This window comes from Gadus macrocephalus, chromosome 17, assembly GCF_031168955.1.
Source record: "Gadus macrocephalus chromosome 17, ASM3116895v1".
NCBI lineage: Eukaryota > Metazoa > Chordata > Actinopteri > Gadiformes > Gadidae > Gadus > Gadus macrocephalus.
Window position 1 is genome coordinate 1,184,127 of NC_082398.1, and position 14,717 is coordinate 1,198,843.

The 14,717-nt window shown below is 51.4% G+C and overlaps 3 protein-coding genes across 4 annotated transcripts; 2 read left to right on the forward strand and 1 right to left on the reverse strand.

Annotated features, from left to right (window-relative positions):
- Positions 1-247: 247 nt before the first annotated feature.
- Positions 248-9,291, forward strand: dnajc3b (DnaJ (Hsp40) homolog, subfamily C, member 3b). Its single transcript, XM_060035625.1, is given in 16 exon segments — positions 248-684; positions 1,217-1,239; positions 1,241-1,328; positions 2,004-2,066; positions 2,069-2,147; positions 2,249-2,306; positions 3,226-3,324; positions 3,326-3,370; positions 4,337-4,399; positions 4,401-4,519; positions 4,742-4,861; positions 5,172-5,277; positions 5,518-5,638; positions 6,098-6,230; positions 7,661-7,809; positions 8,245-9,291. Coding segments are annotated over 16 exon segments (1,503 nt in total). The 5' UTR covers positions 248-599; the 3' UTR covers positions 8,397-9,291.
- Positions 9,292-9,891: 600 nt separating this feature from the next.
- On the reverse strand, positions 9,892-11,153 carry naa38 (N-alpha-acetyltransferase 38, NatC auxiliary subunit). Of its 2 annotated transcripts, none has more exons than XM_060035621.1 (3): positions 11,026-11,153; positions 10,694-10,868; positions 9,892-10,318 (listed from the first exon to the last, which is right to left on the reverse strand). In XM_060035621.1, the coding sequence occupies exons 1-3, from the start codon at positions 11,050-11,052 to the stop codon at positions 10,194-10,196; spliced, it is 327 nt and encodes a 108-aa protein (XP_059891604.1). In that variant the 5' UTR covers positions 11,053-11,153; the 3' UTR covers positions 9,892-10,193. The 2 variants fall into 2 exon arrangements, with proteins under 2 accessions (XP_059891604.1, XP_059891605.1); XM_060035622.1 differs by having other exon boundaries at positions 10,694-10,862; positions 11,026-11,115.
- Positions 11,154-11,303: 150 nt separating this feature from the next.
- LOC132445532 (cytochrome b5 domain-containing protein 1) lies at positions 11,304-14,240 on the forward strand. Its single transcript, XM_060035612.1, has 5 exons — positions 11,304-11,492; positions 11,580-11,656; positions 12,184-12,402; positions 13,390-13,723; positions 13,826-14,240. The coding sequence occupies exons 1-4, from the start codon at positions 11,372-11,374 to the stop codon at positions 13,618-13,620; spliced, it is 648 nt and encodes a 215-aa protein (XP_059891595.1). The 5' UTR covers positions 11,304-11,371; the 3' UTR covers positions 13,621-13,723; positions 13,826-14,240.
- The last annotated feature ends 477 nt before the right edge of the window (positions 14,241-14,717 follow it).

The following is a 14,717-nucleotide window of genomic DNA, read 5'->3' on the forward strand; positions in this document are numbered from 1 at the left end:
TAACGCAGAATAATCCAGACGCCGGTCAGAAATCAGAAATCATCATAATTCGAAAGGGGCGTGACCTGTCGAGGAAAGGACGCGCCCCTTTACAACGATGGTGTTTTCTGACAGGCGTCCTGCTGAGGCGGGACTAAACCTCGGTCCAATCAGAGCGGCCCACGTCTCCAGCCAGGACCGCGGTGCGCTGCGTGGACCAACCAGCGGGGATTGGGGCAGAGAGGGGGCGTCTACCCGGCCGCCCGACAACAAGTTCAGTCCGGTGTTAAAACGCGGCCGTCAGCCGTTGAACGTCGCATCTGAAGTCTCTAAAGTCTTCAGTGCAACCGGATTAAAACGACAATAAGAACCCGATTTAGTATCGATTAGACTGGTGTTGGAGGGAACTACTTAGCGCTGTTTCTGCGCTCTGGGTTTTCCACACGGAGGGGTTTGAGCGCCCGGACCGTAAATACACTGTGTTGTGTCGCTCCTTTTGCTGGGGAAACGATGAGAAGTACAAGAGGACCAGCCGGGGTCCAATGACACGCATTGGCATCTGCAAAGGAATATTAATAATATCAGTATCCTCCATAAGACACAAGAGTTGAGAGGCGGACATGGAGGCGGGTCGGCGGAGCAGCCTGAGCGGGGTCCTGGTGTCCCTGTCCCTGTTTGGTGTGCTTCTGGACATCCAGCTGGACGGTAAAGAACTGTCCTGGTGTCTCTGTCCCGGTTCAGTGTCCCTCCTAGACATCCAGCCTGACGTAAGAACTGTCCTGGTGTCTCTGTCCCTGCTCGGTGTCCTCCTAGACATCCAGCTGGACGGTAAGACCTGTCCTGGGTTCTGCATCTGATGGCATGGGATCAGGGTTCACAACGACCGGCTTCTGCTTCTCAGTTAAAGCACAGAGGTGTTAAACCTCTCTGGAGAACTGTCCCAGTGTCTCCTCCTTGAAACTTCAGCTGCTGCAGAAGAGGTGGTCTGTAGAGGAGGGGTAGTTGGGCCAACTAAACCCTCCTGTCCCCTGCTGAGATGGATCTTTACATTTCTAAATAAAACAAGAGTTTTTGTTTGGCAGCGATTGCAAATCTGCCACGGCACACTTAGTCTTAGGATGTTTTCTATTCAAACCATGACTAAAGTGGTGACGCTCTAACACAGACAGCAGCTCGTCGCCTGGCCCCCCCCTGCCGTCCCGGTATGTGAAGCAGCTCTCTGGTGTTGTGTTTACAGGCGTCCTGGGAGCCACGGCGGTTGGACATCGAGCAGCACTTGGAAATGGGTCGGAAGCTGCTGGCAGCCGGTCAGCTGGCGGAAGCTTTGTCTCACTACCACTCAGCTGTGGGTAAGGTTACACACACGCACACACAAACGGACACAATGACAGAGAGAGACACACACACACATGGGGAGAGGCACACAGAGACACACACACACACACACACACACACACACACACACACACACACACACACACACACACACAAGGAGAGGCACACAGAGACACACACACACACACATGGGGAGAGGCACACAGAGACACTTAGACACGTCAGCGACACTTAGACACGTCAGCAAGCCTGCACAAATACGCAAACGGAGATGCATACGCAAACAGGACACATGAGCGATGGCTTTATACGTCTAGCCAACTTCTATGTTTGCTTCATTAAGCCCTCTGGACTGTATCACTGACCGTGTATAGTGACTCTAGACCCTCGTGCTCGGGTCGGGATACAGACATAAACAACACAAACGACCTGACGTTCACAAATGCATTCTATGGTGTGACGCTGGTGCACACAGATTATGATTACGGGTCCTTATGAAACATACTTCCTGGGTGTGTCATGTACACATGGCTGCGCCTCTGTTTGGTCATGTGACGTTATCTTCTCACAACCTGCCGCCTCCGCCCAACGTGCCACGCGGCCAGCGAGGAGTGCGGCCCTCGTGGGTTCTCTCTTCGTTGGTTGTTCAGGATGCTGTGGGCTGAGGGTGTTGTTCTGACCTCTTCCAGAGGGCGACCCCAAGAACTACCTGACCTACTACAAGCGGGCCGCCGTGTTCCTGGCCATGGGCAAGTCAAGTCCGCCCTGCCCGACCTCACCAAGGCCATCCTGCTCAAACCAGACTTCCTGGCTGTAAGTCCCTGCTAGTCCGGGTTGGCTTTCCCGGGTGATACTTTTCCAAGTCTCCCATATCATGCTCTACCCAACCTGTCTCTCTCTTGTCTTCTCTGGTCTGCAGGCCCGCTGCAGAGAGGAACATCCTGCTGAAGCAGGGCAGCTGCCTGGAGGCGCGAGAGGACTTTGAGGCCGTGGTGAGTATACGCCTGATACCTCAAGTACCCTGATACCCCAAAGTACCCTGGTCTTCCCTAGTTGGCTTTAGCGTTGTTCTCGCCTGACTTGGATGCGTACATAAGCAGAACAGTCGTCTATCGATCTAGAACCGTTCCTCTGGCCCACGCAGTGTTTCTGCTAGAAAAAATTGGTGCCGGTCATGTGACCTGGAAGGTTTCGTTTTAACGTTTTCTTTTTTTTTTACTTCTTTCGATATTGGCAGCTGTGAAGCCTGCGCTGCTGACTTAAAGTCAAATGTATCGCGAGTGTCTCTGCTGCTTGCAATGCGCACAAAGCCTCGTGACTCTTCCTTCCCCAAGGCGGCTTCGCTGAGCAGTCTTTATTAGAGCTTAGATCGGGTCCAGTAAATCCAAGCCCGCACCGGCCCGAGCCCGTGCACGTTCTGTCTGAGCCCGGCCCGACACGTTAACTGTAATTATGAGCCCGAGCCCGATTTCAACCTGACTTTTTTTTTTTTAATGCATGTGTAACTTTGTACACATTTGTTTACTTAGGCCTACTCCTACGCTAAATATATATGTAAGGAATAATATAGAACGCCGGTCATTATCCGGATAATGACCGGCGACGTTCTAGACATTATCCCGCTTATTACACCGCTACTTGCCAAAACACAGACGCTCGATCAAAGGCCCGGCCCGACCCGGCTCAAGGATAGTGGTGGGAAATATCGATGAACCAGAACAGCTTTCTGTTCCTCATAGCAAAGATGCATACAGGAACTAAAGTGGGTTTGTCTGTCTATCTAAATAACTTATTTCTCTCTCATCTCCTCCCTCCTCCTCCTCCCCCCCCCCCCCCCCCCCCTCCTCCTCCTCCTCCTCCTCCTCCCCCCTCTTCCTCCCCCTCCTCCTCCTCCTCCCCCTCCCCCCCCAGCTGGAGCGCTCCCCGGACCAGCAGGAGGCGCGGGAGCAGCTGTTGCGGACCAACGAGCTGGAGGAGCTGCAGGAGGAGGCGCACGCCGCCCACCCACGGCGGAGACTACGGCAGCAGCATCAGCGTGCTGGAGCGCGTCATCGAGGTAACCCCCGAGAGGTTGCGGGTTCGTTCTGCTCCTTAATGACCTGTCTCTGTACTGTCCAACCCCTACCTGCTCCTTAATGACCTCTCTCTGTACTGTCTAACCCCTACTGACCTGTCTCTGTACTGTCTAACCCCTACCTGCTCCTTAGTGACCTGTCTACTGTCAACCCCTACCTGCTCCTTAATGACCTGTCTCTGTACTGTCCAACCCCTACCTGCTCCTTAATGACCTATCTCTGTACTGTCTAACCCCTACCTGCTCCTTAATGACCTGTCTCTGTACTGTCTAACCCCTACCTGCTCCTTAATGACCTCTCTCTGTCCAACCCCTACCTGCTCCTTAATGACCTCTCTCTGTCCAACCCCTACCCTGCTCCTTAATGACCTGTCTCTGTACTGTCTAACCCCTACCTGCTCCTTAATGACCTGTCTCTGTACTGTCCAAACCCCTACCTGCTCCTTCGTGACCTCTCTCTCTGTCCAACCCCTACCTGCCCCTTAATGACCTGTCTCTGTACTGTCTAACCCCTACCTGCTCCTTAATGACCTCTCTCTGTCCAACCCCTACCTGCTCCTTAATGACCTCTCTCTGTCCAACCCCTACCTGCTCCTTAATGACCTGTCTCTGTACTGTCTAACCCCTACCTGCTCCTTAACGACCTGTCTCTGTACTGTCTAACCCCTTCCTGCTCCTTAACGACCTGTCTCTGTACTGTCTAACCCCTTCCTGCTCATAATGAGCTCCATCTGATGCTCTTTGCTTTGGATTGATGCATTGACTAGGTAGTTTATAGTAGACCCAAAGCTGCTGGCAGACCTAATCTGCCTCGACTGCCGTAGTTAAAACAGGAGAGCAGCCTCAGTGGTCACGTGTCTCGAGACAGGCGTGAGCTCATGGTTTGAATCTCCAGGAGGCGTGTTCAGCACTCTGTTCTAACCCAAGCCCCCCCCCCCCCCCCGTCAGATCTCCCCCTGGGACCCAGAGTCGCGGGAGCTGCGGGCCGACTGCTACATCCGGCTGGGGGACCCCCCAGAAGGCCATCCAGGACCTGACCCCCACCACGCGGCTCCGCAACGACAACCGGGCTGCCTTCCTCCAGCTGAGCACCCTGCACTACAGCCTGGGGCAGCACGCAGAGTCCCTGGGGTGAGGGGGGGCAGAGGAAGGGCTGCTGTTCAATCCCACGCAAATTGGGGTGTTGGCATTTAGTGTGTGTGTGTGTGTGTGTGTGTGTGTGTGTGTCTGTGTGTGTGGGGTTTTGTGTATTTGCATTTTGATATTGCCTGGATTAAAGCGTACCTTCTTCTTTGTCTGTTTTTTGTTGTTTTCTCTCTCTCTCTCTCTCTCTCGCTCTCGCTCTCTCTCCAGCCACATCAGGGACTGCCTGAAGCTAGACCAGGACGATAAGGAGTGCTTCAGACACTACAAGCAGGTCAAGAAGCTCAGCAAGCAGCTCGACTCGGCCGTCGAACTCATCCAGGCTGAGAGGTGAGGAAACGGGCCCTTCTGATTGGTTGAAGTGTGTCATGTGACAGCTTGGGGGCGGGCTTGTTAACAGTTTCGTCCAATGGGGCGGAACCATTACTTTTTATTTTCACTTTCAATGAAACAAACACACACACACACACACACGGGAGATGACATGAAACCAAATGTTGTGGTTCCAAAGCTGTGTGTGTGTGTGTGTGTGTGTGTGTGTGTGTGTGTGTGTGTGTGTGTGTGTGTGTGTGTGTGTGTGTGTGTGTGTGTGTGTGTGTGTGTGTGTGTGTGTGTGTGTGTGTTGCTCTCCCTCCGTCAGGTTCGAGGAGGCGATGGAGAAGTACGAGTCGGTGATGAAGACGGAGCCCAACGTGGCCTTCTACACCAACCTGGCCAAGGCCCAGATCTGCTTCTGCCTGGTCAAGGTGAGCCCCTCCAGGGTCCTCCCCTCTTATAAACACCTTTTGGCCTAGGGTCACACCTAGGGTCTTGTATGAAGGAATAAGAAATTGACAGAAAATGAAGCGTCTCTCTCCGACTCCCCCTGCGACCGTTAGCATGTGCTTCTTACCGGCCGCCCGTTGATTAATACGGCGACGGACTGGGCCGTCCGTCCATGTTGGGGTGTCTTTAAAGGCCTGCCTGTGTCCCCCCCCCCCCCCCAGCTCAGGGACCCCCAGGAGGCGATCCACGTGTGTTCAGAGGCCCACCAGCGGGACCCCCGCAACGCCAACGTGCTGCGGGACCGGGCGGAGGCCTTCATCCTCAACCAGGAGTACGAGAAAGGTACCGGCGCTAACGAGGGGACGGGGAGCGGCTTAACGAGCGAGACGAGGCTTAACGAGCAAGACGAGGCGTGGCTCAGGAGCGAGACGGGGAGCGGCTTAACGAGCAAGACGAGGCGTGGCTTAACGAGCAAGACGAGGCGTGGCTTAACGAGCAAGTCAAGGCTTAACGAGCAAGACGAGGCGTCGCTTAACGAGCAAGTCAAGGCTTAACGAGCAAGACGAGGCGTGGCTTAACCAGCAAGACAAGTGAAGTCTTAACGAGCAAGACAAGGCGTGGCTTTCTTTCCCGCTTTATCTCTTGCTCTTCGCATTGTCCCAGTACTTCCCCTTCGACTGGTCGCACTTAAATGTTTTGGGCTGTTCCTCCTAGTTCCCCGAGTTGTTCCCAGACCCGTTGCGTCTCTCCTTCCTCCTCCTCTGGGAGTGGTCTCATCCCGTCGTCTCTCTGTCCCCCCAGCGGTGGAGGACTACCAGGAAGCGCGGGAGTTCGACACGGACAGCAGTGAGATCCAGGAAGGCCTGGAGCGAGCCAAGAAGCTGCTGAAGCTCTCCCGCAAGAGAGACTACTACCGAATCCTGGGGGTCGGCAGGTAGGCTGCACGGGTCCCACAGCCCCCCTCCAGAGAGGGGGGACGGAGAGGAGCACTCTGGTCCTCCCTGTGGTGGAGGGGGTGGAGGAGGAGAACACTCTGGTCCTCACTGTGGTGGAGGTGGTGGTGGTGGTGGTAGAGGAGGAGGAGGAGGAGGAGGACACTCTGGTCCTCCCTGTGGTGGTGGTGGTGGTGGTGGTGGTGGTGGTGGAGGAGGATACTCTGGTCCTCACTGTGGTGGAGGGGGTGGAGGAGGAGAACACTCTGCTCCTCCCTGTGGTGCTGGTGGTAGTGGTAGTGGTGGTGGTGGAGGAGGACAAGAAGAACACTCTGGTCCTCACTGTGGTGGAGGTGGTGGTGGTGGTGGTAGTGGAGGAGGAGGAGGAGGAGGACACTCTGGTCCTCCCTGTGGTGGTGGTGGTGGTGGTGGTGGTGGTGGTGGTGGTGGTGGTGGTGGTGGTGGAGGAGGAGGAGGACGAGAACGAGAAGAACACTCTGGTCCTCACTGTGGAGGTGATGGAGGTGGTGGTGGAGGTGGAGGATAATTCACTAGTACTCGCTGTGTCATACACAGAGGGGGAACATTTAGTGGGTCATCAGGGTAGAATGTGTAACAATCATTTTCCCACGCACACACTCACTCGCATATGAAGGTAACCTAACGATCATACAGGATACAATGGCCCCAGGGTGTGTGCGTGTTTATCTTGACACACCCTTCACCTCTAATGAGGTGTGTGTGTATGGTGCGTCTCCCTGGCACCTCCATTGTGGTGGATAAACCTGCCTCTGATCTGACTCCCAGGTGTGTGTGTGTGTGTGTGTGTGTGTGTGTGTGTGTGTGTGTGTGTGTGTGTGTGTGTGTGTGTGTGTGTGTGTGTGTGTGTGTGTGTGTGTGTGTGTGTGGATAACGTGCCTCTATCTATCTGACTCCCAGATGTGCGTGTGTGTGGTGGATAACACACCTCTATCTATCTGACTCCCAGATGTGCGTGTGTGTGTGTGGTGGATAACACGCCTCTATATATCTGACTCCCAGATGTGTGTGTGCGTGTGTGTGTGTGGTGGATAACACGCCTCTATCTATCTGACTCCCAGATGTGTGTGTGCGTGTGTGTGTGTGGTGGATAACACGCCTCTATCTATCTGACTCCCAGATGTGTGTGTGCGTGTGTGTGTGTGGTGGATAACGTGCCTCTATCTATCTGACTCCCAGGAGTGTGTGTGTGGTGGATAACACGCCTCTATCTATCTGACTCCCAGGAGTGCGTGTGTGTGTGTGTGGTGGATAACGTGCCTCTATCTATCTGACTCCCAGATGTGCGTGTGTGTGTGTGGTGGATAACGCGCCTCTATCTATCTGACTCCCAGGAGTGTGTGTGCGTGTGTGTGTGTGGTGGATAACGCGCCTCTATCTATCTGACTCCCAGGAGTGCGGGTAAGCAGGAGATCATCAAGGCCTACAGGAAGCTGGCTCAGCAGTGGCACCCCGACAACTTCCAGTCTGAGACGGAGAAGAAGGAGGCGGAGAAAAGGTTCATCGACATCGCCTCGGCCAAAGAAGTGCTCATAGACCCAGGTGGGATTATAGATTATTAATAATAATAAATGAAATGTATATAGCGCTTAATATGGTACTCTAAGACGCTTGATTATTGATTGATGTTCTCACAGATGCGTCGTTTCGGTTACTTATTTAGATGTATTCCTATATTCTAGGAGTTATGACACTTGTTTTAGGATGATGCTAGCTTTCCAAAAGAGATCGGTTAAAGGGTTGATCTCGTCTCTCTTTTGTTAATGTTATTGTAAGAAATGTAGCATATCATTCCGGGTTTATTGTGAGAGTAAACCGGTGTGAATCTGTCAGTAGTTCACTCATTATATGAAATGAATGTGTCCGACCGATAGACGGCGCGACAGGGTTGTCCTTGTTCAGGCTGAATCCATCCTTGCGTCTGTCCGGGACCCAGGGTTAACCCTCCATTGTTTCGGTGGTCTTTCTCCCCTCCAGAGATGCGGCAGAAGTTTGACTCGGGCGAGGACCCCCTGGACCCTGAGAGCCAGCAGGGGGGCGGGGGGGGGCAGGGCTCCCACGGGTGGCCCTTCCACTTCAACCCCTTCGAGTCGGGGGGCAACTACCACTTCAAGTTCCAGCACAACTAGAACCAGGGGCCCGGGGTGGCTGGGGGACCATGGTGGGGGCCCCGGCGACGTCTGGACGGGACACTGGGGAGAGGGACGGAGGAAGTACTTTATTTTTTGGGGGGGGGGGGGGGGGGGGGTGGGTGGGAACGGGAGGAACAGCCTGAGCAGTGCTTCACCTCGGACTGGTTTTATTTGTCGTCTTTTTTTATTTGTCGCCTTGTTGGGTGGTCGGGTGGTTGGGTGGTCTGAACCTCGACCGTACCGCAGCCCCCCCCCCCCACCCCCGGGGGCCCCAGTGACTCTCTGGTCGACAAGATGGGGACACCCTGCTTCGGTTACAGTTGGTGGTTTAGTCGAGTCCTTCTGCGATCAAGTCTCTCCCAGCGTGGAGGTGGGGGAGGCGTTGGCGGCGGTGGCGGTGGGGGAGGCGGTGGCGGCTGGACTCAGCAGCGCTTCCTTCTCCACGCTGTCCTTCTGGGACGGGTGATTCTCCCGGTGATTTCTCTGTGCCATTGGTGAATCTCTACCAAGAGACTTCTATTTAGCTTTAGTTTTTTCCCGTTTTCAGTTGCTCACTCTTTGTTCTCGTCTTGGATGGCTTCTACATTTTAAACCGACTGAAGCGGAACTTGAAGATTTTTCATTTTGTTTTATAAAGTCTGGTTGATTCAAGACTTTTAGCATGTACTACTTTTTTAATTTTCTTTCCTTTGTCTCTTCAAGCACATCTTTGTGAACTTGCACTTTTAAAATAAGAAAAAAACATTTCTTAAAAACAACCACTCCAGATTTGGTTAAACCCCAGAATGTTTACTGTGTTCCCTCCTCCTAAATTTCCACCAAGAAAACTCCAGTTGTCGTTTGAAAGTCAAAGGATCAATAAAGTTACCTTTAAGAGCTTGAACCATCAAAATGGCCCCCGGTCGACAGTCTTCACACTGTTGCTCATCACCCGCCTCTCACTCAGCCTACAGGTGGATCCGATACTTACGTTCTCCCGTTTTATATTGTTTACTCGACCTAAGATATACAAAGTCGAACCGACTTTCTTTGGCAGCTCAGACCAACTGTTGCCCCAACCCCCACTGTTAAAGTAGAAGGAAGGTCTGACCGGTTTACATTATTTAACATTTTAAGGTTTGAAAAACCTGATAAATTTGTATTTCTCATTTTCACGTTTATTGGTATTGGTCGTCGAGACATGAATGAAAACAATATTTAAAAGACGAATCGGGATGTCGTATTCCAAGACACTGTAGGTACTGTAAGTTCTTTGAATCAGTCACTGTTTTATTGTAGGAAGCCTGAATGTGACAAACCTTTTGATTTTTAACCAATGGCAGAGGGCCGCTTCCTACAGTTTATAGGGGACTTTGTTGTACCAGAGTTCGTTGCCAAGCTGGGTAAACGGATATGTACAAATATTAAAGTATGAAGAAAAAATAATCCCTTTGTATCAAGTTTATCTGAAAGTCATTTGTTTGCCCAAATGACGAAACAACATCCAATCTGCTTCGTCTACAGTAAGCAAGTTTATTTAAAAACAAAAAATAAGTACAACTCGATCTCGCTTTCAACCCGTTCACTTCGAGTCACACGTTCCAAGCATCCTCATCACACACACACAATTGTCCAAAGGTCTGCAACAAAGTTTTGCCCACACGGCGTCAGAGGGGGTAGGGGATCTCCAGAAGAGCGGAGAGACCATCGACTGCTCCTCGTACCAGGTAATCCGACCTCCCTCGATGGCAGCGACCACCATCTCGACGTGACCCTCGCCCCAGCCCTCCCCTGGAGGCAGGTGGAGGCAGGGCCTCAGTGGCTGCCCCTGAAGCACCCCGCGTCGGCCAGCGTGTCGGCCTCCACCTCGATGGAGACCACGTGGTGGCCGGGGATCATGGCCAGGCCCAGCACCCGCGGCTCCCCCTGGGAGAACATGTCTGCACACAGAGGGAGGAGTCAACACGCAGAGGGAGGAGTCAACACACAGAGGGAGGAGTTAACACCAGGGGTCAACACACAGAGGGAGGAGTCAACACCAGGACCTGGACATAGAGACAGAACCATAGAACCATTCAGTGGGCTGAACCCACTGGTAGAGAACCTTTCAGTGGACTGAGCCACTGACTGATAGTTGATCTACCCGTCATCGAGCCGCAGCTGGGTGGACACTCCAACTTGTAATGAGGCCTATACTAGATAGTGTCACTGCTGGTAAAACAAACCATTGGCGTCTACTATAACAACCAAGGGCTGTGGACTGATGGTTTCAACACGTAGAAGCATCCTCATCATCAGAGGGTCGCAGCTCCTACCTGAGGACTTTAGGAACTCCTGGGCGGACCCCAGGATGACGTTGCAGTCGCGGTCCGTGCAGAGGAAGAGGCCCACCAGGGTCCGGCCGTCCGTCATGCAGATCCGCATGTTCTTGTTCAGCAGCCCCTCCAGCTTCTGTCTGGACGACGACGACGACGACGACGGGGCCTCAAGCTGTCAATCAACAATGAGCCGTCAATCAATGATGAGGGAACGGACAAATGTGTCTGTGCTTTATCAGATTTCACGAACGTACCAAAGGCTATACGCGATATATAAGTAAACCAATGTGATAATGGTTAACACTGATTGTTTGGGGAGGATCACATACGTTACAAGGAGGACCGTTCTCTTCCATCCCTTTTCCCTCTCGGTTTCCGGCGGACGAAATATTCCGACGGACCAGAAAACCGGAACTCTGTGTGACGTAGCTTGGGGGGCATTAACTGCAATATTTTATTATCTATCATTTTCAGAATATATTTAATACAAAGTACTGTGTTTGATAATTCTCTAATCATTGTGTGCCCAGCAATTATTTTAATAAATGTGAAGCGTATTGGTTTTGGCTGCGGTTAACGCCCACTTGGTCTCCAGGGCAACGGGTCCGTTTGGGAGGCGTTCCAATAACATAACGTCGGTCGAGTTTGTTTTTACAACTAAAGATTGAAACTAAGATGCCGAGATCCAAGTACTACACCCCCGACGAGGTGTCCGCTCACAACTCCGCGGCCGACCTGTGGGTCTCCTTCGTGGGCAAAGTGTACGACCTGACGCCGCTGGTGAGGGAGCACCGAGGTAGCTACTGCGCATGTGCGGGCACAAAAAAATACGTAAAAATAATATGATTTTGTCAGGTCACAAAAAGAAACCTCATCTTTCCAGGTGATATTCTGCTGCTGCCAATTATTGAATGCGCAGGAAAGGATATCAGCCACTGGTTCGACCCCAAAACGAAAGACGTGAGTTTGAACTGATTCAGATGCTGTATTCCAAGTGTATGCCAAGAATGCACTCCCTCCCGCTCCCTCCGCTCAACCTCTGCTGGACTACTATGTATCCCCACATCACGACTCACTACAATGGGTGCCCGGTCATTCAGCTGTTCAGCACCCAGGCTCTGGAACTCCCTCCCCCCACACATAAAACAGTCAGACACCATTACAACCTTCAAGTCACAACTCAAAACTCACCTGTTCAAACTCGCACACAACGTCTAACTGATCACTGTTTTGATTGTTTGTTTGTTTTGTTTTGTCTTGTTTTAGTTTTATTTATTTCTTATTTCTTATGTTTATTTATTTATTTTTTCCACAATGTCTTATTTTTTTTTTTAACGATTTATGATGACTATATGCTCTGTAAGGTGACCTTGGGTGTCTTGAAAGGCGCCTCTAAATTAAATGTATTATTATTATTCGTGTTTTAATATTACTGTAACATAATAGTACAATAATCGGATAAATAAATCCCCTAAAACGTCCCACAGATCCTCACCCACGTCGACCCGGTGACCAGCTGCGTGAAGTACTTCACCCCCAGGGGGCGCTTCCTGCACGTCCCCCCGCCGCGGCCCCGCAGCGACTGGGACAACGACTTCGGCCGGCCGTGGTGGAGGGACCCGCGGTACGAGGTGGGGTACCTGACCGCCAAGTCGCGCTGGGTCCGGGTGGTCAACACCCTGACCTCCCAGGAGCAGCTGCTAGAGGTATAATGTTATATATTATATTATTATATATAATTTATAAGTAATGTTATGTATGAGAATATATAAATGATCTCTGATGTATTCCATGCTGCTTATTTTAATATTCATGAATTAAGAATGTTGAAATTGCTCTCTCTCTCTCTCTGGGCGAGAAGCCTTGAGGATGAATGGGCAGCAGGTGTTCGGGTCTTCCTCTGTCTGTAATACATCACGTAATCAGGGGGTAGCCCCTGAACAGCACCACGGGGTCCCCCCCCCCTCCATCCCTCCCACTGCCTCCTCTCTGTCATCCTTGATTTTAGCTGCTGCTGAGCCCCCTCACACACACACACACACACACACACACACACACACACACACACACACACACACACACACACACACACACAAGGGATGGGGTGTGTGTGTGCGCGTGTGTGCGCGTGTGTGTGCGTGTGTGCACACACACACGCACACACACGTACACACAGTTCACCCATGTGTCTCATCACTCCTCTCTCTATTCCTCGAACGTACACAAGTGAATCCCCCCCATGCCTCCCTCCCTCCCTCCCTCCCTGGTCTTATAGGGACTGAAACACACACACACACACACACACAATGGTTGACTGGAAAGTCAGCCACTGTTGCATGGGCTGGTTGCATGCGTACTTATTATATATTATTATAATATATATGAATATATTAATGCAGGACATGCTCACATCTTGGTTCTGGATTTAAGCAAATTTTACCAGATTTATTACCTGAATAATCGATTGAACGCCTGAATCACTGAATCGCTGACTTGAAGGACAACTGTATTCGTAATGGATCGTAACTGAATAATTGACTTCGTCACTGACTAATTGGATGGCTGGTTGATTGACTAATTGGTTGACTGATTCTCTGTGTGCTGATCGACTTGCCTGTTGACTAATTAACTCACTGGCTCACTTATGAACAGGCTAATGTATTAATTGGTTAATTGGTTGATGTGTTCCCCAGGTGTGTCCGGAGGAGACGCTGGAGGAGGTGTTGCATCGCTACATGCGCTACAACGCGCACGCTGGCAGCTACACCTGGAAGCACGCGGGCACCCCGCTCCTCATGGACCGCACCCTCGGGGAGAACGGGGTCCCGGACGAGGACCCCGACATGGACCGCTGCCGGCTGGACCGGGACCTCTTCACCCCCGCCATCTGCCTGTACTTCAACGACGACCTCACCGAGCTGTGACACTGGGGGGGTTATTATGGTCTGTATGCTGCGAAGTCTGACGAGGGTCTGAATGGTATTAAAGTCCATGGATGGTGTTATCGGGAGAGTGTGTTTATCATAGGTTTTATTACAGTCTGTATGCGTTATTATGGTCTGTGTGTTATTATAGGTTATAGGTCTTAGTATGTTCTATATGGCCTGTACGTGTTGTTATAGGTTCTAGGTTTTATTATGGTCTGTGTGTTATTATAGGTCTTATTACAGTCTGTATGCGTTATCATGGTCTGTGTGTTATTATAAGTTATAGGTCTTATTATGTTCTGTATGGTCTGTATGTGTTTATTGTAGGTTATAGCTCTTATTATGGTCTGTATGTGTTTATTATAGGGTAAAGATCTTATTATAACTCCTAACTTCCACTCCTACCTTGATAGAACAAAGCAGTCTGAAGTTTCTCTACCGCATCCAGGGAATGTAATGCAGGCTGTTCCATTACATCAAGATGAATGATCTCCCATCTATAGATATCTCCACATAGCTCCTCTACAGCACGCCAGTACAGAATGTACCAAGACTATTGACAGAGGGCCGAATTTCGTTACTCATCAAATGTTTATTACAGTGTCTTTTCATACAGACGGTGTCCAAATGGCTCTTTTTATATTTTCAACCCACTTTATATGAGAATGGAAACGTGAGCTGGTTTCACTAAAACAAAGGGCAGCACGAGTGCCGTGGGGGGGGGGGGGGGGAGGGAACTGGTGTCCCCGTGGCCTCACTGCCCCCCAGTTGTCAGGCCCGGGCGGTGGGGCTGGAGGTGGACCACGGAGCATCGGGCACAAAGTTACCGGGAAATCCGTCTTCCTTGAAGCAAAACCTCTGTTAAAATCCCCGGTAGGCCGACTGGAAATAGGATCGCTCTGCGTGTTTAACTCCCCGTCTGCCGAGGCGCTGTGCAAATGAAAAACATACATCTCTTCATTTGCATATCTGCTCCTGTCCTCCCCACAAATAGTTAATGTTTTTAAGCAATACAATCTGATGTCGGCATGGGCATGGCTGCGGCATATTTCCCAGCCCCCCTCTCGCAATCCCTCCCCAGCACTGGAAACCCT

Coding starts and splice junctions, on each gene's coding strand:
- LOC132445532 (XM_060035612.1), top strand. CDS start 11,372: ATGCCGAGATCCAAGTACTACACCCCCGACGAGGTGTCCGCTCACAAC. Junction 11,493..11,579: donor GCTGGTGAGGGAGCACCGAG/GTAGCTACTGCG, acceptor TCATCTTTCCAG/GTGATATTCTGCTGCTGCCA. Junction 11,657..12,183: donor TCGACCCCAAAACGAAAGAC/GTGAGTTTGAAC, acceptor AACGTCCCACAG/ATCCTCACCCACGTCGACCC.
- naa38 (XM_060035621.1), bottom strand. CDS start 11,052: ATGGAAGAGAACGGTCCTCCTTGTAAC. Junction 10,869..11,025: donor AGAACGGTCCTCCTTGTAAC/GTATGTGATCCT, acceptor GTTGATTGACAG/CTTGAGGCCCCGTCGTCGTC. Junction 10,319..10,693: donor GGAGTTCCTAAAGTCCTCAG/GTAGGAGCTGCG, acceptor CTCTGTGTGCAG/ACATGTTCTCCCAGGGGGAG.